The sequence below is a fragment of the Schistosoma haematobium genome, chromosome ZW, assembly GCF_000699445.3.
Source record: "Schistosoma haematobium chromosome ZW, whole genome shotgun sequence".
In the NCBI taxonomy this organism is placed as follows: Eukaryota; Metazoa; Platyhelminthes; class Trematoda; order Strigeidida; family Schistosomatidae; genus Schistosoma; species Schistosoma haematobium.
The window spans coordinates 54,353,653-54,378,374 of NC_067195.1; the positions used below are offsets into that span (position 1 = coordinate 54,353,653).

The window sequence follows — 24,722 nt, forward strand, 5'->3', positions numbered from 1 at the left end:
CTACTGAGTCTGTCATCCAGTTCAGCAACACTTTATTGAAAACGTTTCCTGGCACTGACAGTAGTGTGATTCCTCTATAGTTCTCATATTTGCTCTGATCTCCTGTCTTTGCTACCTCGATGAGGTGTCCTTCTTGCTAGTTTTTCGGCACCTGTCCTTCCTCCCAAATCTTTCTGAATGGAATGTTGAAGATAGCACAGGTATTCAGTGTTTGACAACGCTTTTACCAGTACCACCTTATAATATAACTCGTACCCACCAAGAGAAATCAAAAGACAGAATCGAGGAGACCAGAAGTTGTATTTGACGATTGCCAATATGTCGGAATTGTCTGATCTAGTCTGGCTAGCGATTGCAGTAGATGTTGAGCACGGCGTTCCCACACGTGATCTGGTGCGGATGTATGACCGAGCGCCTTCAGCTATCACAATTCTCCTGAAAGAAGACCCTTCGACTCTGAGGGCAGAGTATGAACGGTTTGAATTGTCCATCCTGCTTAGTATTTTTTGACAATATTATTTCTTACGGAGTGGGGTTACTGACACCATGCCCAACCCTCCCCCTCTGTGTGGGCTTGAGACCGGTGGTAACCCTAGATCTACAGGCTGCGTTAAAGAAATTCGGCAGTGGCTTAAAAAATTGAAACTACGATTAGATATATGTAGCACCCGTTTCACCCAGAATCAGAAGCTCAATCGATTATGCTGCTCAGGGATTGGTAAGAGCAACTTTACATCCAAGGCAAAGTTATGCTACGAAATTGTGTATGTTAAGGGCTTTTACTACCTAATCACTCAGAACATCCGGAAAGAATTTTACTTTGATATTCAGTGTTCATTGTTTGGTGATTATAAAACTGATTGTCATTGTTCCACTTATGTTTTAAGTCATATGGACAACACCGTTTACTGTGGGTACAGTCTTTTATGACGCCCCTCACGTTCGGCAAGGCTGGATGAATAAAATGTTCATAAGCTCTGATATTTCCATTCAACCACAGGACGATTACAGCTAAAGATTCAATATCTATAGTCATTAGTGTCATTTTCACCATATTTATGTGTTCACTGATGAGTTTTCGTCACACATGTGATTTGCTAGCAAGGGGGCGACTTTTGTTCAATTCATATTCAGAAACACAACTAGAACCAAATTTTCTCCGTTTGATCAGTACAGAATTACGAAAGTATGTTGTTGTGTCTCTTTGAAATCTTACGCCTGACTTTCCAGATAATCGAGCATACAGAAATGGTGTATCACTATTCCATTATCCCTCAGGACTAAAAGTAATTAGTAAACAAATTATGTCCAATATATTAAGGAATTTGTTCATCACTTTTAATTTTCAGCAGTAATTTATTAATGTAACGATGGTAAAATGTTATTTGGCTGGTTGCATCCTCGGAGAGTCTATTTTTCATTTGAGGCATAGATATTCCAAAACACGTAAAAGATGGAAATGTGTGCCGGGAACTGTAGTCTTTTAGGTGTCCGTGGAGCCACGCAGTTTGGTTAGTGCTTTTGTGAGATACTGGTGGAATCTTCTCATATTTGCTGTTTATTTCAAGTGGTTCAAATGGTTCTCGATGAAATAGATGTAGCTTTGCTTTACCAGCTACCGTATCTAGTAGCAGCGGACCACCGATGTCTTCGGCTAGGGAATTAGGTATATTTAACGATAAAAAAGATCAACGAGTTATGGTGCAATATTATCCTGACTTCTTAGAGATATGTGAGGTTTTCTCTTGAAGGACTCCTAATAAGTCTTTTGGACCACATCAGGCGGCAGCAAATTCCAGAATTTGACTACTCGTAGGGATTAAATGCTTTCTCAACAGTCAATTCTGCCATGGTAGGTCCCACATTTCTAATTAATATCCTTATGATTCGTGTTGCGACTGAGATCAAATAGGTGATTGGAGGGGTAATCAGGAGTGTTTAGGATGCCAGAGGTCATTAGAAAGTCACATTTGATACGCCTATATTCTAGTGAGTAAAGGTTCAGAGATTTGATACTCTCTTCATAAGGTTTGAATTCGAGTTCTCGAACTGAGTTCGTGGCTCGCCGTTGGATACGTTCCAGTCTATTCTTATCCTTTTGGAGTGACGGAGGAAGCACTAAATTTCTGTACTGTAAATGAAATCTTATAGAACTTTCGAATATTAAGTGGAATGTTCTGTCAAAATGGTCATAACGTGCTTCAACCTTACCAGTGCAACGTTTGCTCGAAAGGCATTTTTTCACAGTTAGCGTAAGTCTTCAGATCGTAGGGAGCCAACATTTCCAAATCTTTTTCCAAAGTGGAATACCCATAGAGGGGAGTCTTAAAAGTTTATTCAGGACAATCTGTTTGCTAGTAGACTGCTTTCACCCGAAGCTGGCTTCATATCTGACATAAAACTCCCGACCCCAAACTGGACAAAAAACACCGACTTCAGTAAAGCTCTTACTGTTACGCTCAAGTTTTTGCTCGCTTCCATTGTTGATATACGGTATATCAATCTATTAGCAAGTTATGGACCCAAATTAACAAAAGAACTAAACTCCAAGTTACGTACCAAAGTTTACTCACAATTTACAAATAGTCTATCCAAATGTCGTTCTAACAATAACTATAACAATTACAGAAACCTTCAATTTTGTAGGTTATCGGAGCAAAATCTCCTAAATACCAAACCAAAGACGAAAAGAAACCATAATGTCCGAAAATAATGATATAAACAAACATGTCCAGAAGTTGAGTAAAACAAATACAATCAAAAAGCACAGTTAAATTAATGGTATTCAACATAAAGGTTTTAATCAGCCAGATGTCTTCAGTCCTCCCGTAACACTTACTTTATTTTCTTCATGAAGATGCTCGGTACACACAATGAATTGTACTGCTTTTACTCAGAAAAGTATGAAAAACCCTTGTAGAATGGGAATTTCATAGCTTCAGGATAATAAATATATTGTTTAATTCAATGAAAAGAGAATTTACAGGGGATATCATCCAGCTCTACGTGCCCGTCAATGGTAACGAGGGACATGATTTATATCAGTTTTATGTCAAACTGGATCCTATCGTGGAGAAGCCCCCAGGTAAACACTAGATTGTCGTAATGGGAGATCTAAGTGTCAAAATCGATGTGGACAACATAGGCTGTGAACATATTATAGCGTAAATGAACCAAAAGAAAGGGGTAAGATTATTGGTAAACTAACAAAACCTTGAGCTTCCAACATCACGACTACATATAACAGCATTTTCCTCACAAACGTATATATAAAGCTATACGAGTTTCATTAAATCACACTACGAGAAGCCACATCTGTATCAGTAAAGAATTCACATAAATGGAAGACATAAGAGAAAATTGAATAGCTGACGTTTCTTTCGTCTGTATCCAGGAAGTCTGCTTTCACCATGAGGCATTTGTAGTTTCCTGAATAAAAAGCGTTTAACACCAAGAACAGAGTTCAGGTAGTATAAACGACTTTTTCCAGTTGGTATTCTTCAGCTAGCTTCTTTTAACAAGGTGGGGTTGTCAATGCGATGTCCAGTGCTCCTCCTTTACCCTGGCTTAGAACTGGTAACAAAACCAGAGGGGCCCAAGAGGACTTGGTTGAAATCTATTAACTCCGTTAGATGTAATGAATAGCTAAATTGTAATAAGTTCCGACAACTCTAGACCAGCTAGCACTTTGTTTTTAGAAAACAAGATCCCTTGATGTCAGTGTTATGTCCGAAGGATTTTAGGTAATTCGTTCCAACTGGACACTTCTACGTGTCTGTAGCAATGTCTTGTTTGTAGGATTTAAAAAATCATTGGTCGAGAGTTATTAATGGATTTCTTTGTTTTGGTATACTATCAGACAGCGTTTGAAATATGAAGGAGAGAATTCGTGACTTATGAATAGGCCTCTCGAAACTTTGTTCATTATATCAGTCCGAATAGCTAATGTGAAAATTGATAGCAACGTGGAGGGGTAATTTCAGTCTTGGTTGGGAATGTCTTCGACAGCCACAAAAAAGTAAATTTTGGTCTCTCACTACGCTGATTTTTGGAAACATATCAGTGCTTATCACAGTAATTGTACAGCCGCTGATGTGCAACAAGAAGTGTTGATCGGGAGTGGTTTTGGAATTAAATCGTACGAAATCACAGTTATGATACCAGTCGCTGCTAGCCCTCTCAGTCATCGATAAAACTACTTGGAAAACCGATTTCCCCAGAGTCTATCTCATGATTCAACCCATTCTTAGCTTTTTAGGAGGATGTAGTTTGTTTTGTAATAGGGATGTAAGGAGTATCGGTGCTAATGACGTATGTCGATTTCAATGATAGTTTTCAAAGATTACAATTCTTTATACATCATTATAATATTTTTTTATGCTAGAAAAGCTACTTGAGTTGATGAAAACCATTAGTGAACACAAAATCAAAGTATCGGATATTATTTGTTAGAATATTCCAATGACGCTTGTTTAAGTGGGTCATTCAAGGATGAAGCTTGTGAGGTGAGTGGAGTGTTTTGTCGTTGTTTTGCATCTAGTTATCTAGATGCTTAAGCGGACGTTAGCTGGTTATGTCAGATAGTTTTAAATAACCAGAAGTGAAGTAGATATGCCTAACCGACTAAAATCAGTGGTTTCCTAATTAAATGGCTACAGAACTACTAATTGGAAACTTCTTGACTTAAGTGATTTGATCCTTCTTTTATAAAGAGACAGGTTCTTTCATAATTAGGCCTCCATCTGAATTCACAATGGAATTTTCCGGTTTGGATTGAAACATCAACACTATTAGATATACCATTGACGTAAGATTCTTATTGTTGCTGGTTTGACCTCTCTCTGTTACTCCAAGCCATCCACAAAATCGATCCTTAAATTCGAGTAAGAATTTCGTTTGCTTTTCTCTAATGTGGCTGGACGCATTTTTACGCGTTTTGTCCGTAATTTCATCACAGTGCGCTCAAACGTTGTGAAATATAGTCTCACCAAACCTCCAAACTGCTTCCTGTGAATCGCTTTGAAACTGGACTGCATTTAGTCGATTGTTCGATAATAACGTGAGGTCCTCGTGACAGTATAAAATCCATCTCAATGCATGCTGATGGTTTAGGGTTAATAAAGCATAAATACCTTACTAGATATGGCTGTACTTCCTCTCAAGTATCCAGCCTTAAAATCAAGTTGTACCGGTCGTTTTCCTACCATGGAATTAATCCCTCTACAAACTCCAATCGTCATGCTAGAGACCTAGTTAGGTAACATGGCTTTTCTGGTGAGTCAGTTTCATACCTTTGACTACCATCCAATTCTCAGAGCATAGAACATTTTTAGACTGGAAGATATTTGTATCACAGTCGAGTAATTAAGTTTGCTTATGTTGTAGTATCTAGTTCATAAACTCTTTTGACATTGCGAGGACGTTAATAAAATTGGCAGTTTGCAGTTGACTGTAGACGAATCAAATTACGCACCCTATGTCAAGTCGGTTAACAGGCTTCCTTAGCTAGGACCCTAGAATCTCGGACCATTGATGTATGCTGTGTCTCTGAAACACGCATACAGGATCCACTTTTTTCAACGAGTACCCTCATCAAACTACACATGGTTGAACACCATAAGTCAGGTATGGCTGTGATTAGATGCATATATCATATAAGTGAATGTAACTTCATTTTCTTCAAGTCGCATGTCATTTACTACCTAACAATAAACTCTGTTGGTTTCATCTAATACTTTAATCTGAGCAGCTACAAGCCCAAGTAGTCTTAAGTGGCCCGTCATTTAGATGTAAATTAGATCGGACGATGTTGTCGAGGAGCTCAACACTGGTGGCTTGGTATCTGACTCCAGTTTGATCATATGTTGATCGCTATTAGATGAGTGCTTTCAAAATATATATGTCGCCTATCCTCGTATATAATTATCGACTTAGATCACATTAAGGAATAACGGAATTAAATGAGTCAAATACGAGAATGGATTTCGAATACATATATTTTGTACAATCGCCGATCCAGACAGACGAAACAAAGAGAAGAGAGCAAAGCAGAACGATGTGTAGCAATAGTGAGGTTAGACACAGGGCATTAGGGAATGATTGTAAATCAGTTGATGAGGTTGTGAATCCTCATCGGCTGAGATGGTTGGGCCACGTGTTACTTATGTCCGAACACCGATTACCACTACGCGCAATGCTGACTAGTGTTGGGGATGGTTGGAATTAAGTTAGGGGCGGCCAAACCAAAACGTGGCATCAGTGCTTGAAGTCAATAACTTCTAGTTTGAGCCATGTTGGTAGATGCAGACTACTTGATTGGGGTCCGCGTGACTATCGTAACCAGTGGTTGGAGACTCTTGGTGACATGGCTCAGAATCGATCACAATGGTGTGGGTGTATACACTCTTTGTCTTCCCTTAAATTATGAGACTAAAACCATATCATATCATTCTTTCTATGAACTAATTCTTTCTTCCTGTATTAGATCTTTATATGCAATCTTTCTTCTGTATATTACTACCATTGAATTAACTACTTTTATGAATCCGGTATTCATCTTGTTGTGTTAATGAGGTATGGCAACTTAGACCGATACATATATGTGCCTGTTCCGACGTTGTAACTGACTGTTTCTTCAGGCTTAAAAGTGGTCGACCCTAAGAATGTCACTTCTCACACTACCCAACGGATTTCAGTTTCCGAGGTTAAGGCTTTTTGAAGTACAAAGCTAGCATCATAAACATCATGTGATTAGGTTGTGCTAAATCGGCCCCAAGCAGTTCTCTCTTACGCTCTACAGTCACGCTTTCAGGACGCTAAACCACCAATAATTTAGGTCCCTCAGGAAGAAATATCCTTCCACGGTGTGGGATGCCAGGAAGTGACTGTCGCCCTCATACCTGTATCAACACCCTGGATCATCATCCCTCCCTCACATTTTAGTAATACTTCCACTCCCACGACTAACTCTTCTCGTTTATTTTAATCATCACTCCACCAATGCTAGTGATGTGTGTTCACAAAGTGTTATTCTTGGTCTCCTGAAACCACGCTCTGAGCTTTTAATGTCTAAACCTTGTGTCAGCTAAGACTCTAGAATCCCACTCCGTCTATGTATGCTGCATCTCCGAAACGCTCATACATTCAATAACGGTCATTCACTTGGCTTCATCTTGCCAAAGCCCGAACAATTTACCCTTCGAGTATCTGGAGACAGGTGATTATAATGCTTAAGTAGGTAAACCAAACGAAACTGGAAGGTACTTAGGCGGATTTTACGGTGTTGCGGCTCAGTTGACATGATAGTGAACATCTGTTGCAACAATGCTCAAATAACTGTCTGTTTCTGGCAAACATCAACTTCAAGCATGAAGAGAAACGTCTGAAGCGGCGACCTCCACAGTCGACTCATTACTGGATTCAATAGATCATATTGCTATTTGCCATCGTTGAAGGGGCTCGATTGGTGGCTGTCACTCATTCTGAAGCACATGTTTAGACTCAGATTATGCTCTAGTTCGAGCACGTATTTGTCTGCGTCTTACTGGACGTAGAAAAGTCACAGCAACTAGTAAAGCTGCGAATCAACTGTGAAAATGATATCCACCCCGAGGGAGTTTGATATGATATTTGAAAGGATGTGGAAACAGCGATATCTACTGATAACTTAAACTAAAAGAAGAAAAAATTAGTGAATTTCAGCGGCGTCTACAGAACTGTTAGGACCTCGGGAACTCATCCCGTCTGACTCAGGAAACCATGAGGAATCAAGGCAACTTAGACGCAGATTAATAATAACCTTACGTAGTGATGGTAAGCAGTGGTGGGTAGCGAGAGCAAAAGGGATGGAAAAGTGAGCAGCGATAGATAACAGTAGACAACTGTTCAGACTTATCAAGGAAACGGGTATTAAAGCCCCTTCTGTTAATGAAACTCCAAAAAAGACGGGATTATTATTCACTTTTAATCCAGGAGTTTAAACTAATGGGTAAAACGCCTTAGGGAACAGTTCAACTGGCCTTCAGCCATACTCCATTTATCCACTATCTTCAAGCAAACTGATTTAAGCCCAACTCTTGGTGAGGTTTTGTTATAACTTGTGGCCTGTGTACCCTGTTAATGTATAACGTGATGATACCGCTAATTAGAGGACAGTGAAGTTATTGATCAGACCAATGACGCATAAAACGAGTATGAGCAGTCTGGAGTCCTTATCGGTCCTGCTTCCCTCTTAGCCCAGCCAGTTAAGTCCAGAACACCAATCTCAGCCTCTGCGATATGAATCATTTATTTCAAACATACTGGTTTTATATACCAACCAGACAGACCACATCGTACCATAAAATAGGAAACAATATTTGTGCAAGATATAGCCAAATGTCGCTGTGAATGTGCGAGATAGTAATTGATGGACAGGGTATAACTCAAGAATGGTAAATTGTGTAGTAATAGTTCATAGATCAAAATAAAGCTCATAATAAGAGGGACATGGATATGAATAGTTTAGTTATTTAACAATTATACGTGTTATAAACTCTCTTCTTACGGTTATGACCCAGCTATTCCTATTGCTTAGTATTCTCGTACACCGATTCACTCGACAAGTCCCCAAATCAGAACACGGTTGAACAGGAAGAGATTATATTCCAAATAACAAGGTTAGATGGAAGTAAGAAGCAAGTCAGGAGCACAATAGGGAAAACGTCAGTATATTTATAGTTTTTACATGAGAAGATTCTAGAGTATTCTCCAACTATCGACTAGTGCTGATTGGATAACAATTTGACAATCAGCGTGCACCAAAGCAATCGTGAATTGAGCATGCTTTGATCTGGTCTATGTCCCTCTAAGACCTCCCCTTTGAGCAGATTCGTAGGATCAGGTGCTAAGGTTCAACTGCAACCGAGTGACTGGCCTGTGCTTTCGATTAGTCCATCGTCTAGGCAATAGAGAAGTATCACTCTTTTCTTGCACAGAAACTGACGTGTCTATTCCCGGTGTTTTGATTTCAAAGGTGTCTAGCAGAACATCGAGAGGTAATAGATATTGAATGTTGTTGCTGGCTATCGAAGTTGCTATAATGGCGACCGTCTGTTGCAGCTATGCTCAGATAACCGCCTGTTCCTTGCAAATACTAACTTTAAGCATAAGGAAAAACATCTTTTAACATGGAGACCCCCTAATTCGTCCCAACGTTGGACCCAAATAGATCACATCGCTATCAGCCACCGATGGAGGGGCTCGATAGAAGACTGTCGCTCATTCTGGAGCACATGCTTAGATTCAGATCATGCTCTAGTGCGAGCACGTATTTGCTTGCGTCTTACTGGACGTAGGAAAGACGCTGCAAGGAAACCTCTTAGGGTCCTGTTTAATGATAGTCAAGCTAAGATTATATTTCAGGAACAACTAGGAAAACAGTTAGGCAGCCATGTAGGCGATGCCCACCCCCAGGCAGCACGGGATGATATCCGAAAAGCTGTGGAAACAGCAGTGATATCTGCTAGTAAGGTAAACCAGAAGGTTAGGGAGCAACACTGGATCTCAGCAGCATCTATCTCACTGATAGATGCTCGGAAACTCATTCCACCTGGCTCTGAACATAATGAAGAGCGGAGTCAGCTTAAGCGCAAGCTGACAAGAAGACTACGCAGTGATCGCGAACAGTGGTGGGTGGCGAAAGCAAGAGAGATGGAAAAGGCAGCGGCAATAGGTAATAGCAGACAATTGTTCAGACTCGTTAAGGAAACCGGAATTAGGAACCCGACCGTTAGCGAAACAATCTCAGAGAAAGACGGACATATTATTCATTCTCAATCCAGGAGATTGGATCGATGGGCAGAACACTTTAGGGATCAGTTCAACTGGCCTTCAGCCACACTTCGGTTTCCCACGATCTCTAGTCAACCTGAATGGCAAGTTAATGTAGGTCCTCCGTCCCTTTACGAAGTTGAAAAAGCCATAGGAAATCTGAAACGAGGGAGAGCAGCAGGCCCTGACAGGTTTACTCCTGAGATTTTTAAGGATGGTGGTCCAGTATTAGCAATGAGATTAACCGAGGTCTTAGGTAGAATTTGGGAACTGGACGTAATCCCATCTGACTGGTCTCAATCACTGATTGTGCCAGTCTATAAGAAAGGACAAAAGTCCTCTTGTGACAATCACAGAGGAATTAGTTTGACTAATATAGTGTCTAAAATATTAGCTTCAATAATACTTCGACGCCTAATCAAAGCTTGTGAAGAGCAGATTAGAGAAAATCAGGCTGGTTTTCGACCTGGACGTGGTTGTATAGACCAGATATTCACACTACGTCAGGTTCTAGAACACAGACACATTCAGACGCCTCACAATGGTAGTATTTCTCGACCTTAAGGCGGCATTCGACTCTGTTGATCGTGAGGTTCTATGGCAGTGTTTGTCACTGAAAGGAGTACCAAAGAAGTACATTAACCTTATAAAGGCTCTCTACTCGAACACAACTGGTAGAGTGAGAGCTTATGGCGAACTGTCATCAGAATTGATTACCTCAAGTGGTGTTCGTCAGGGCTGTCCACTCTCCCCATTCTTGTTCAACTTTGTGGTCGACGTACTTTTAGAGATAACACTCTCCTCATCTAAATTTCCAGGGGTTGAACTTCTACCAGGAGATTCACTTGTTGACTTGGAATATGCAGATGACATAGTTTTATTTGGTGAAGACGCTGGCAAAATGCAGAGTCTTCTGACCACTCTAAGCAACAGTGCAAGCATGTACGGGATGCGATTCTCTCCCTCGAAATGCAAAATGTTGCTTCAGGATTGGGTTACATCGACACCCGAACTAGTGATAGGGAGTGAAGTAGTTGAGTGTGTCGACCGCTTCACTTATCTTGGAAGTCTCATCAGCCCTTGTGGTCTGGTGTGTGACGAAATCTCAGCACGGATACAGAAGGCTCGACTAGCTTTTGCCAACTTGCGTCATTTATGGCGTAGGCGAAATATCCGTCTATCAACCAAAGGGCGTGTTTACTGCGCAGCAGTTCGTTCCGTCCTACTTTATGGCAGTGAAACATGGCCGGTAAGAGTAGAGGATATCCGTAGGTTACTAGTATTTGATCATAGGTGTCTTCGAAACATTGCTCGTATATCATGGGACCATCGAGTAAGTAACACAGTTGTTAGGAAACGGATATTAGGTAAGGATGGCAAATCAATTGATGAAGTAGTGAAACTTCATCAGTTGAGATGGCTGGGACACGTGTTACGTATGCCCAACCACCGACTACCTCGACGTGCTATGTTCAGTGGTATAGGAGTAGGTTGGAAGAAAGCTAGGGGCGGCCAAACCAAAACATGGCACAAGTCCATGAAGTCACTGACAAGTGGACTGAGTCATGTTGGTAGGTGTAGACTACCTGGTTGGGGACCGCGAGATGATAGCAACCGATGGTTAGAGACCCTGAATGACATGGCTCAAAATCGTTTGCAATGGCGCAGGTGCATCCACTCTCTGTGTTCTCCCAAATTCTAATCTCCTGAATTCTTCATGTCCATTTTTTTCCTCTTTCCAAATTTATTTCACTGGATTATACTCTTTAAATAACATCTCCAAACCCTAATCTTCCCGATTACTGCTTATACTCTTATTACGTCTACCACTATGGGATTTGAATCGACCACTGCATCTCTGTGCTAATGTGGTGTGGCAACTCGAACTGATGTACGTACGTACGTACGAAGTTCTACGTTGTTACTGACTGACTGACTGACGATCGAAGTTGCTTTCAATTGGTTAGCATGACGTACCCAAACTTCCGAGCCAACTGACACCTCGTAAACCACACTCCCCTTCTTTCTCAGGATCCGACCAGCTGTCCATGCAGGATGTTTCCCACGATAGTCCATAGCAAGTACTTTTTGTCCCACTGTGAACAATCGTCTTTGTGCCCCATGATGTCGATTGAACTGATTCTCCATCGATAGGTTTCGTTGGGGTTCAATAGCTGGCGTAGGACGGATGACATCGGAATGTGTTCGTATCTTTCTTTTCAGTTTTCGTAGTAACCTTTCACCTGTCTTCTTTGGAAGTACTGGGGTGTCCAATGATGAACACGATACGTTACAGACACTGTTAATTGGTACATCCATTATTCCAAGTTTGTCTAACATATCTAGACCAAGAAGATCAACGTTCGGCCGTTCTGTTAGGTAACATATTCCTGTACAGTTAGTTCCATTGAAGGAAAATTCACACTGTAATTCACCAACCAGTTTTAGCACACCACCTGATGCGTTTTTAGCCGTTTTCTTAGATGGTTTCATTGGCGGTTTACCCAGCAAGTTATACGTTTCTCTAGACACTAACGTGATATCTGATGCCGTGTCAATTTGAAGACGAGCTGATATGCCGTTTATCTGAATAGTAACATTTTCTCCGAATGTCATAGTTTGTTTGAAAGGCAGCTACCAGAGAAAGAGATTTAGACTCGGCTGATTTCACATGTCGAGGACGTTTATGCATCTTCTTAGGCTGAGTCGTACGCTTCGGTGGACAATGACCTTCTTTATGTCCACGTTTGTTGCACGCCTGACATTTATGCTTCTTAAATGGACAGAATCGTACATAATGCCAGTCACCGCATAACCAGCATGCAGTCCTTGGTTTGTTACGAGTTGTTACCGGCTTCTGAACTTTTAACCTAGTAATAGTATTGACACTACCGCAGGTTAAATTAGGATTTACCTGTTCAATCAACTCGTTGTCGTGTCTGATGCTTTGTAGACGCTTACACTCATCTGTCAATGTTCTGAGTGTGACGTTTGGGTCTTGATCCAGTCGAGCTAAAAGTCTAGTCCTGATCTTAGCTTCTTGTGGTGACTGAAAAGCTTTGGTGAATATTAAGCATCTAAATTGGTCATCAGTCAACGAGCGTAACTTGAAACGTTCACATTCTCTGTTGACGATGTCTGCTAGAACACCATATTCATCAGCTTCGCGTTTCACCAAATTTAGACATCGATATCGAATACTAAACAACGGGGATAACTCGCCGAATATCTCTGACAGCTGAAATACCGTCTCGAAACTGAGCTTTCGAGGTAACTTTGGCAATATATGGTCAGCAAAACGTGCATGTTCATTGCTTCCCAACTTACGTACCAACAATCGGGTGTTCCACGCATCGTCTTGGTTACAGGATTCTGTTCTAAATGTATCTTCCCAACGTTTGAACCACGTGAGAAAAGTATTTCCACTTTCGGGATCATAGATGAATTCTGGGATGCTGCTAGCGACTGCATCACAGGGCGTACTTGAAATAGCATGTGAATTCGAGCAGTGGATGTTAAGCTGTTGAGTCAGAGTCTCCAACAACCGCATTTGTGCATCAAGTTGTGCTTGCTGTTGTTGTAGTATTCGGTTAAGCTGGTCATCTGATATGGGCATCTTGAATTTGTTTTCCTTTTCCCCCGTCGCCACTGTTATAAACTCTCTTCTTGCGGTTATGACCCAGATATTCCTATTGCTTAGTATTCTCGTACACCGATTTACTCGACAAGTCCCCAAATCAGAACACGGTTGAACAGGAAGAGATTATATTCCAAATAACAAGGTTAGATGGAAGTAAGAAGCAAGTCAGGAGCACAATAGGGAAAACGTCAGTATATTTATAGTTTTTACATGAGAAGATTCTAGAGTATTCTCCAACTATCGACTAGTGCTGATTGGATAAGAATTAGACAATCAGCGTGCACCAAAGCAATCGTGCATTGAGCATGCTTTAATCCGGTCTATGTCTTGCTTACAATACGATAAAAGTATATGCATAGTATAGGTCCATAAATGGATCATAAAAGTTACCATTCATTATTCGTATAGGGATATAACAGGTTTAATAGGTTATAATTAATCTAAAGCGTGAGTGAGCAACAGAGGTCGACGAACTAACCCATGAGAATGTCAAAAACAGTGGTCCAGTTTTAGTTGTTGGATTAACTGAAATGCTAGTTAGAATCTGGGAACTAAACGTAATCCCATCTGACTGATCTCGATCGCTGATTGTTCCAGTTTATAAGAGAGGATAAATCTTTTCTTGTGACAGTCACAAAGGAATCAGTTTAGCTAATATCGTATCTAAAATATTAGCCTCAGTAATACTTTGACATCTAACTAGATTTCGCGAAGAGCGAACCCGAGACAAACAAACTGGTTTCAGACCTTCGGCAGATTCTGGAATATGGGTATACTTTTCGGCGTCCTACTGTAGTTCTTATTTCTCGTCTTTAAAGCAGCGTTTGAGTCTGTTAATCGAGGGGTCATCTGTCAGTATCTGTCATTGAAAGGTATACCAAAGAAGAAGTACATTAAGTGGTGTTCGTCAAGGTTGTCCACACTACCCATTTTTATTTAATTTCATCATAGATATGCTTATAGAGATAACACTCATCGTCTCACTTTCCAGGGGTTGATCGACCAGAAGATTCACTTTTTGACTCGCAATACGCAGATGACAGTTCTTTATGGTGAAGACGCTGACGCTGACAAAATGCAGAGTCGTCTGACCACCTTGAGCAACAATGCAAGCATACTTGGGATGTGGTTCTCGCCCTCCAAATGCAAAGTGTTGCTTCATGATTAGCTTATGTCATTGCCTGAATCAACGATAGGGAATGGAGTAGTTGAGCGCGTCAACTGTATCACCTATCTTTGGAGTCTCGTCGGCTCCATAAGAAAACCACCTGCTAACCCTCAAATGCCCTGATACGACCTAGGGTGGCGAGAGTCAGCTCTCACTCCCGAAATGCTCTCAAATGGCAACGCGTACACAGCCACTGCCATGGATATCCTACTCACTACCTTCTCATGGCGGAGGGGGTTGTTTACGAAATTGAGAGGACGAAGAGCGAAAGTCCGGCGCTTTAACCGAGTTGGTGGCCACAGAGGGTCCAAATAGCGTGTGAACCGATTTTTGGTCACCAGCTATCATGGTATTGCATTTCTTGACGTTGCTCCACTGCTTTGTGGATCAGACCTTTAGGTCGAAGGCTCCGGGCATGGCCTCCGAAGAAAACCATCTGCTTAGGTCTGGGCACCAGGGCATTATCACACCCCATACACAAATCAAGTGGCGTATATATATTCGATGCCCCTTTGAACCAATATTTATGTGTTCAAACAACAACGGACATCGGCCCTGTTGGCCTTTGTCTGATGAAATCTGTTCATAGATTCAAAAGGCTTGTTTACCTTTTTCCAACCTGCCTCACTTGTGGCGTAAGCGAGATATCCGCCTGTCAAAAAAGGACAAGTTCACTGTGCAGCAGTTCGCTTCGTTCTGCTTTATGATTGTGAAACAATCATTAAGAGTAATGTATGTTCGTAGATTACCAGTATTCGATCATGGTTGTCTATGAAGCGCTGCTCATGTGTTTTGGGACCGCCGAATTAGCAATGGCTGGGTTACGAATAGTTTACTAGCTAGGGATGGCAAACAGATTAATGAGGTAGTAAATTTTCAACCGAGTTGGTTGGGGCATATGTTTCGTATTCCCACTGACCGTGTACCTTGACTGGCAATGTTTTCTGGCGCATAGGTAGGCTGCCCCCAGATGCCCTGGTATGGCCGAGAGTGGGGTGGGTCCGCCCTCCCTCTCGAAATGCTCTCACACGGCCACGCGTATACAGCCCCCGCCGGGGAAGTCCTACTCACTGCCTTTTCGTGGCAGGGGTGTTGTTTACGAAATCGAGAGGACGAAAAGCGAATGTCCGGCGCTTTAACCGGATCTCAAACCAATGGTGCACATGGGCTCCAGTATCCTGCGGGAACAAATGGCGTATGAACCAATCGTTGGTCACCGGCTACCATGGGAATGCATCTCCTCACGATGCTCCACTGCCTTGTGGGTCAGACCTTTAGGTCAAAGGCTCGGGGTGTGGCCTCCTAAGAAAACCACCTGCTTCGGTCTGGGCACCCGGGCGGTACCACAGCCCACACACACACAAATATGGTGTGGCGCATATATATTTGGTGCCCTCTTGTATCAATATTTATGTGTTGAAATAAATAAAATAAATAAATAAACGTAGGTAGGCTGAAAGAAAGGCAGGGGTGATCAAGCTAAGACTTGGCATCAGTCCATGAAGTCACTAACAGTTGGACATAGCCATGTTAATAGGTACAGGCTATCCGGTTGAAATCCGCGTGATCATCGTAACCAATGGTTAGAGACGTTGAATGACATGCTGTAAAATTGTTTGCAATGGCGTAGGTGCATCCGTTCTTTGTCCTCCCCGAATCCTTAGATTCTAAATTCTTCATAACTTTCTTTCGTCTCTATTTCGGCCATTTATATTTTCTTTTCGATTCGTATCTCCGATCCCTAATCTTTTCTATTACCACTGATGCTGTTACTACCCCTACTATTCTATGACTTGGTCTGGCAACTTCATCTGTCTTTGCTAATGGGGTATGACAACTTGAACCTATGTACATACGTACAGGTTCTACATTGTAGCTGACCGACTCTGCAAGGTTAATTTTGCGGAAATAAACAACAGATGAGCAACACACAACATTATAGATATTCTTTGTTGGATTTATTTGATAACAAAGTTAAAACTCATGCCGAAATTATGTTCAGCTACATTATGGGTTGCTTTTTAGTACAAAGGCTAATAACTTTGCTTTGACTTGACTTGGTTCAGATCTTTTCTGTAATATTGTTCCCACAACTTGACAAGTCTAGCGATGTACAACATCATAGCTTAACCATCTAATGTAGACTGTTCGTCTCATATTTCCCTCTACCACCCTGTTTATCAAAATGCCAACCTGTACAAATTTTGTTAAGTACATTTGACTACCACCTGAAAACAAATTAAGTTTTGTGGAGTGTTTTCGATAAAACCAACTAAACTGAAACAATGATAGGATAGCCTTTAGGTACTATTAACAGTAGCTGGTTCCTATAATCAAAGACGGATAGTGGCTAGTGGTGGATTTCACTGTTAGCCTCCATTCCTCTTTGCTTATAATGCTTGTGACTTGAAGCAATATCGAAGCAATCCGCACAGGATGCATATGTGCCACTAGGAAACTGATCAATTGCAATCCAGAACATCAATGGGAGGATCCAATCAAATTAAAATGAGCTAATCCGTGTCGGGTAGAGACAGGTATCTACCTCAGTACAATGAAAGATGGTCGCGCAATTTCGTGGATTGGTTGATGTTAGACACTAACACCATTGGATGCCAGCTCAGTGGTCCAGTAGGTTAAGCGTTCGCGTGCGAGACCGAAGGCCCTGGGTTCGAATCCTGCGAGCGGGGTCGTGGATGCGCACTGCTGAGGAGTCTCACAATAGGACGAAACGACCATCGGGCTTCCAGGTGTCCAACGGTGGTCTAATTCCTAGCTAATAGACTTGTGTAATTTTGGATGAATTAGTCCCGATCGAAGCTGCTACCTTGACGCGGTGGTCGGGCTTGCCTATCGTGATGACCCAACCGAGCTATATTGGCTGGAACATATGTTCCTGCAGGTTCTACCATGCCAGGCAGGTCGATTGGTGAACGGTAAGACTAAAAGCAGCAACTCAAGGTCTGAGGGCGAAGTCGTACTGCTGACTATAGAGGGGTGTGACAGCAGTAAGGTGTTTCCTTCAGACAACCAGCATCTGCAGCGATGCTGCCTTTACACAAGGAGGGGTGGGGTTAGAAAAGGTCGACCCTAAAAATGTCACACCTCACCTTACCTCACGGATTTCCGTCTCCGGCGGTAAGGCCCTTTGAAGAACGGAGCTAACACGTCAAAAACCTTCCACAAAAAGGCCGTGCGCGACCGGCCTCAAGCAGTTGTCCCTTGGGCTCTGCGGTCACGCTCCCAGATCGTCAAGACCAACACTAATCCAATTTCCTTTTCAGGTTCCTCAAGAAATACCCTTCCACGGTGTGGGCAGCCGGGAAGTGATATCAGCCCTCATACCCGTGACAGCACAAGAGACCGTGACCCCGGATGAATTAGTTCCCATTTAGTTTTCTAAGTGCTTTTGCCACTAAATGTCTCAGTATTTATGACTGTGAACTCTAATAACACCGGTAGTTTTTTATGGGGTCATGCTCTATGAGTAGGATGTTTTAGTTGCAGAGCTTTCATTCTCTTTTTGGACAACACTGATATTAATGCATTTAAGCAACTTTGGACATAAATTCAATTGAACAAACTTTAGAATTCTGAGCCGGGAAACTAGGGATCCCAGAGAATTCCTAGAAGCATGGCCTTCATGTCAATTAGCGAGCAATAGGCACGTCAACGTAGATCTAATAAATAAACCAACATAGAAGTTGACCAATAGCAAAGCCCAACGTCGACGGATAAAGACAACTTAAATACAAGGATAAATGAAGATAACAAAATACACATGAACTAGGGCTTGTGTGCATTGTGGTCTTGGTTTTCTTGCAGCTGTATAATTCTTAGGTTCGCAAGATCGTTATACCTAGTTGCTCATGCTATTCAATTATTCATGACCTGACATTTGACTAGTGCATTCGAATATAAAAAAGGCAACGTATTGTTGTGAATTTATTGATTAAAATGCCATTTGATTTGAAAAAGCAGATATTTACTAAATTTCCCCAGTGCTATCATTTTTAAGGTTTGAAAGCGGCTTCCTATATGATACACTGAAAATGTCGGCTGTTCTATTTGTCACTAAATGTGCTGTCAACCATGTTTATTGTTGACAAAGGTTTCAATAATGAGGATGTTCACATAAAAGCGTAAATGTGTCTTCTTGTTTCGATGTTCATTAAATATATTCAGTCTCACGTGACGTCTTCAATGTTGTACATAAATATCTTATTTGACTTGTAATGTCCCCCTATAATTCTAAGAAAACAAAGTATGGTGCCATAGTATAAAGATCTCTTGTATTCTGTCTCCGAATCGCAACCGAAATAATCAAGAAATTCATCTTAGCTAATTGTCATGCTTACGCTGCTGATCTGGAGTTCAACTAGGTTGTAAATTAGTTAATCTACTGTACTCTGTTTGCTGTGGTCTCGGCATATCCATTTGATAAGTTGATGTTCCCATGACAAACAAGACAATATAGAACCTCCTGATCATGCATTTGTCAAAGTTGTCACTTTCTATGTGTAAATTATTCTCCACCTCATTGTTAATTAAACGCTAATCCTCATGATATAGATGTATATGAGCTATACCTTTGTAGTAACTGCCGTTATGATAAAAATAAGGCGATAATTTCATTGATAGCGCTATAAACGTGTATTCACCAAGCGAATTGAAGCAAGTGAGTTCTTAATATTGAGATCTGACTTTTGGTATGCTTGTTATTATACGGTTTCCATCTCATTCCTCAAAACCTTCATCTTGTTTCATATAGCACATTCCATGATGGTCGATTGTAGAAATTTATTTCATTCCTCAACAAACAGTTTAGACAATTCTAAGAGTAAACATGTGACGATGATTCGCAACTATAGGTAGTTATTGATAGTTACTAATCTAGACATTGACTCCTACACAAGGCTCCCAAATATTTTTTGTAGTTGATGTAATTACTTATTTCATAGCTCTCTTTCCGAATTCAGCACTGTTTTCCTAGTCGTGATACAGGCGTAATGTGCATTATTTTATTTTCAAATAATTTAAGGTTTCTTATGAAATTGTCCCATGAGACGGTAACCATTGAACTAAAAAACGGTACGCAGGTTCACGGAAGTATTGCTGGTGTTGATGTGTCAATGAATACACATATGAGGTCCGTTACTTTGACACTTAAAAATCGGGATGCGATTAACTTGGACACACTAACTGTTCGCGGAAACAATATCCGATATTTCATTCTCCCAGAAAGTCTTCCACTTGATACACTTTTAATTGATGAAGGCCCTCCGAAAAGGAAACCTGGACGGGAAGGTAATTCAGTAACTGTTTTAGTTATATTTTAAACTTTATTAATTTATTAGTTACTTGCAAACAGTGGGTTTTCAGTGGTTTTATGGAGAGCGACAACTCGAAATATCGTAGAATAGATCGGAAAAATAACTTTTGGATAACTTCTAGGGGATGGAGAAAATTTGTAGTTCAGAATTATTTTAGCAATACTTTTTTCTTTGACTTGAATGATTCTCTTGTGAAAAAAACCATGTAAACAGCGACAGCAACAACCAATCACATTCTATATCGATGGAACAAGCCGTCATCCACTTGTAAAGAAACACTAATAGCTCACATTTGTGTGTCATGTCCAGTTAGTCAGTCAGTAACAACGTAGAACTTCGTACGTACGTACGTACATCAGTTCGAGTTGCCACACCACATTAGCACAGAGATGCAGTGGTCGATTCAAATCCCATAGTGGTAGACGTAATAAGAGTATAAGCAGTAATCGGGAAGATTAGGGTTTGGAGATGTTATTTAAAGAGTATAATCCAGTGAAATAAATTTGGAAAGAGGAAAAAAAGGGACATGAAGAATTCAGGAGATTAGAATTTGGGAGAACACAGAGAGTGGATGCACCTGCGCCATTGCAAACGATTTTGAGCCATGTCATTCAGGGTCTCTAACCATCGGTTGCTATCATCTCGCGGTCCCCAACCAGGTAGTCTACACCTACCAACATGACTCAGTCCACTTGTCAGTGACTTCATGGACTTGTGCCATGTTTTGGTTTGGCCGCCCCTAGCTTTCTTCCAACCTACTCCTATACCACTGAACATAGCACGTCGAGGTAGTCGGTGGTTGGGCATACGTAACACGTGTCCCAGCCATCTCAACTGATGAAGTTTCACTACTTCATCAATTGATTTGCCATCCTTACCTAATATCCGTTTCCTAACAACTGTGTTACTTACTCGATGGTCCCATGATATACGAGCAATGTTTCGAAGACACCTATGATCAAATACTAGTAACCTACGGATATCCTCTACTCTTACCGGCCATGTTTCACTGCCATAAAGTAGGACGGAACGAACTGCTGCGCAGTAAACACGCCCTTTGGTTGATAGACGGATATTTCGCCTACGCCATAAATGACGCAAGTTGGCAAAAGCTAGTCGAGCCTTCTGTATCCGTGCTGAGATTTCGTCACACACCAGACCACAAGGGCTGATGAGACTTCCAAGATAAGTGAAGCGGTCGACACACTCAACTACTTCACTCCCTATCACTAGTTCGGGTGTCGATGTAACCCAATCCTGAAGCAACATTTTGCATTTCGAGGGAGAGAATCGCATCCCGTACATGCTTGCACTGTTGCTTAGAGTGGTCAGAAGACTCTGCATTTTGCCAGCGTCTTCACCAAATAAAACTATGTCATCTGCATATTCCAAGTCAACAAGTGAATCTCCTGGTAGAAGTTCAACCCCTGGAAATTTAGATGAGGAGAGTGTTATCTCTAAAAGTACGTCGACCACAAAGTTGAACAAGAATGGGGAGAGTGGACAGCCCTGACGAACACCACTTGAGGTAATCAATTCTGATGACAGTTCGCCATAAGCTCTCACTCTACCAGTTGTGTTCGAGTAGAGAGCCTTTATAAGGTTAATGTACTTCTTTGGTACTCCTTTCAGTGACAAACACTGCCATAGAACCTCACGATCAACAGAGTCGAATGCCGCCTTAAGGTCGAGAAATACTACCATTGTGAGGCGTCTGAATGTGTCTGTGTTCTAGAACCTGACGTAGTGTGAATATCTGGTCTATACAACCACGTCCAGGTCGAAAACCAGCCTGATTTTCTCTAATCTGCTCTTCACAAGCTTTGATTAGGCGTCGAAGTATTATTGAAGCTAATATTTTAGACACTATATTAGTCAAACTAATTCCTCTGTGATTGTCACAAGAGGACTTTTGTCCTTTCTTATAGACTGGCACAATCAGTGATTGAGACCAGTCAGATGGGATTACGTCCAGTTCCCAAATTCTACCTAAGACCTCGGTTAATCTCATTGCTAATACTGGACCACCATCCTTAAAAATCTCAGGAGTAAACCTGTCAGGGCCTGCTGCTCTCCCTCGTTTCAGATTTCCTATGGCTTTTTCAACTTCGTAAAGGGACGGAGGACCTACATTAACTTGCCATTCAGGTTGACTAGAGATCGTGGGAAACCGAAGTGTGGCTGAAGGCCAGTTGAACTGATCCCTAAAGTGTTCTGCCCATCGATCCAATCTCCTGGATTGAGAATGAATAATATGTCCGTCTTTCTCTGAGATTGTTTCGCTAACGGTCGGGTTCCTAATTCCGGTTTCCTTAACGAGTCTGAACAATTGTCTGCTATTACCTATTGCCGCTGCCTTTTCCATCTCTCTTGCTTTCGCCACCCACCACTGTTCGCGATCACTGCGTAGTCTTCTTGTCAGCTTGCGCTTAAGCTGACTCCGCTCTTCATTATGTTCAGAGCCAGGTGGAATGAGTTTCCGAGCATCTATCAGTGAGATAGATGCTGCTGAGATCCAGTGTTGCTCCCTAACCTTCTGGTTTACCTTACTAGCAGATATCACTGCTGTTTCCACAGCTTTTCGGATATCATCCCGTGCTGCCTGGGGGTGGGCATCGCCTACATGGCTGCCTAACTGTTTTCCTAGTTGTTCCTGAAATATAATCTTAGCTTGACTATCATTAAACAGGACCCTAAGAGGTTTCCTTGCAGCGTCTTTCCTACGTCCAGTAAGACGCAAGCAAATACGTGCTCGCACTAGAGCATGATCTGAATCTAAGCATGTGCTCCAGAATGAGCGACAGTCTTCTATCGAGCCCCTCCATCGGTGGCTGATAGCGATGTGATCTATTTGGGTCCAACGTTGGGACGAATTAGGGGTCTCCATGTTAAAAGATGTTTTTCCTTATGCTTAAAGTTAGTATTTGCAAGGAACAGGCGGTTATCTGAGCATAGCTGCAACAAACAGTCGCCATTATCTGTTCTTTGAGCCACAACACCATAAGATCCACCTAGGTGCCTTTCCCTATCGCTTAGTTTACCTACTTGAGCATTAAAGTCACCGGCCACTTTTACTACATCCGAGCGCTTAGCTTTTCGGAGAAGGTTCGAAAGCTTTCTGTAAAACTCATCTTTTACATCATCTGAGCTGCAGTCAATGGGAGAATAGGCAGAGACGACGAAGAGGCAACGACGAGTGTCCCTATCTTTCCGGATTCTTACTATTCCGTTCAGTCGGACAGCGCACAAACGACTGTCTACTGGGATCCACTCTAAGAGAGCTAGTTCTGCCCTAGGACTCAATGCTATACCTACACCGGCGAGGCCACGGGAAGCAGAATCAGGGCTTCCAGATACACGAAGCGTAAATCGAGTCGGTTCTTTATTTTGGTATGGTGAGGTCAAATGAATGACGCTACTTGGATCCTGTATGCGCGTTTCGGAGACGCAGCACACATCGATGGCGCGAGATTCTAAAGTTTTAGCTAAGGAAGCCTGCTGTCCTATTTGGCAAAGTGTTCGTACGTTAAAAGCTCCTACGTGTAGTTTAGAGCGTGGTTTCAGGAGACCAGGAATGGCGTTCCACGTACTCGAATCGTTTGCCCTAGCGGTGCGAGGTGATAAAGAGACGTGGGGAGGGTTAGTCGGGGAGATAAGAGAGGTATTAGAAGGTGTAGGAAAGATTTGAATGTGACCACCTTGGTCTCTTGTGCTGTCACGGGTATGAGGGCTGATATCACTTCCCGGCTGCCCACACCGTGGAAGGGTATTTCTTGAGGAACCTGAAAAGGAAATTGGATTAGTGTTGGTCTTGACGACCTGGGAGCGTGACCGCAGAGCCCAAGGGACAACTGCTTGAGGCCGGTCGCGCACGGCCTTTTGTGGAAGGTTTTTGACGTGTTAGCTCCGTTCTTCAAAGGGCCTTACCGCCGGAGACGGAAATCCGTGAGGTAAGGTGAGGTGTGACATTTTTAGGGTCGACCTTTTCTAACCCCACCCCTCCTTGTGTGAAGGCAGCATCGCTGCAGATGCTGGTTGTCTGAAGGAAACACCTTACTGCTGTCACACCCCTCTATAGTCAGCAGTACGACTTCGCCCTCAGACCTTGAGTTGCTGCTTTTAGTCTTACCGTTCACCAATCGACCTGCCTGGCATGGTAGAACCTGCAGGAACATATGTTCCAGCCAATATAGCTCGGTTGGGTCATCACGATAGGCAAGCCCGACCACCGCGTCAAGGTAGCAGCTTCATGTCCTGATAATATTGTCTGTAAAGACAGGGAAAGCTTGAAAACTAAAACATCTTCAGAGGACATAACGCTCAAATTTTTCTGTCATTCGTGATCTGAGAGGAGCATTTGTGTTTTATGACCTTGACCGCATCTTGCCGATAAATAATACTTGCTAAACTTTTCTTCAATTCATAAGATAGTTTAAAAATCACAGCACTCACTTCATTTTGAAAGTTAGGTAGTATTTGAAACCATCAACGTATGTATCTCAAGTGTCTAAATGAACCTAAACTCCTACGTATATACACTTTATGTACAACTTCTTCCCACTTATAGTTTATATTATATGTATCTTTTCAGAACGTCCTACTATTCGTGGACGAGGTCGCGGTCTTGTTCGTGGCCGTGGACGCGGTGGACCTCGAGGACGTGGTCGTGGTCCTCCGATGCGTTACTAAAACCTTTCATATTATGTATATGTCTAATCATCGAGTACTATCCCCACAATTTTATTTCAACAATAAAAGTTTTGTATAAATG

At 41.9% G+C, this 24,722-nt stretch overlaps 1 protein-coding gene across 2 annotated transcripts; it reads left to right on the forward strand.

Annotated features, from left to right (window-relative positions):
- Nucleotides 1-4,465: 4,465 nt before the first annotated feature.
- SNRPD1_1 (Small nuclear ribonucleoprotein Sm D1) lies at nt 4,466-24,720 on the forward strand. Of its 2 annotated transcripts, none has more exons than XM_012942570.3 (3): nt 4,466-4,505; nt 19,660-19,925; nt 24,543-24,720. In XM_012942570.3, exons 1-3 carry the CDS (start codon nt 4,492-4,494, stop codon nt 24,638-24,640), a joined length of 378 nt encoding a protein of 125 aa, XP_012798024.3. In that variant the 5' UTR covers nt 4,466-4,491; the 3' UTR covers nt 24,641-24,720. The 2 variants fall into 2 exon arrangements, with proteins under 2 accessions (XP_012798024.3, XP_051071875.1); XM_051211777.1 differs by lacking the exon at nt 24,543-24,720 and adding an exon at nt 19,976-20,523.
- The last annotated feature ends 2 nt before the right edge of the window (nt 24,721-24,722 follow it).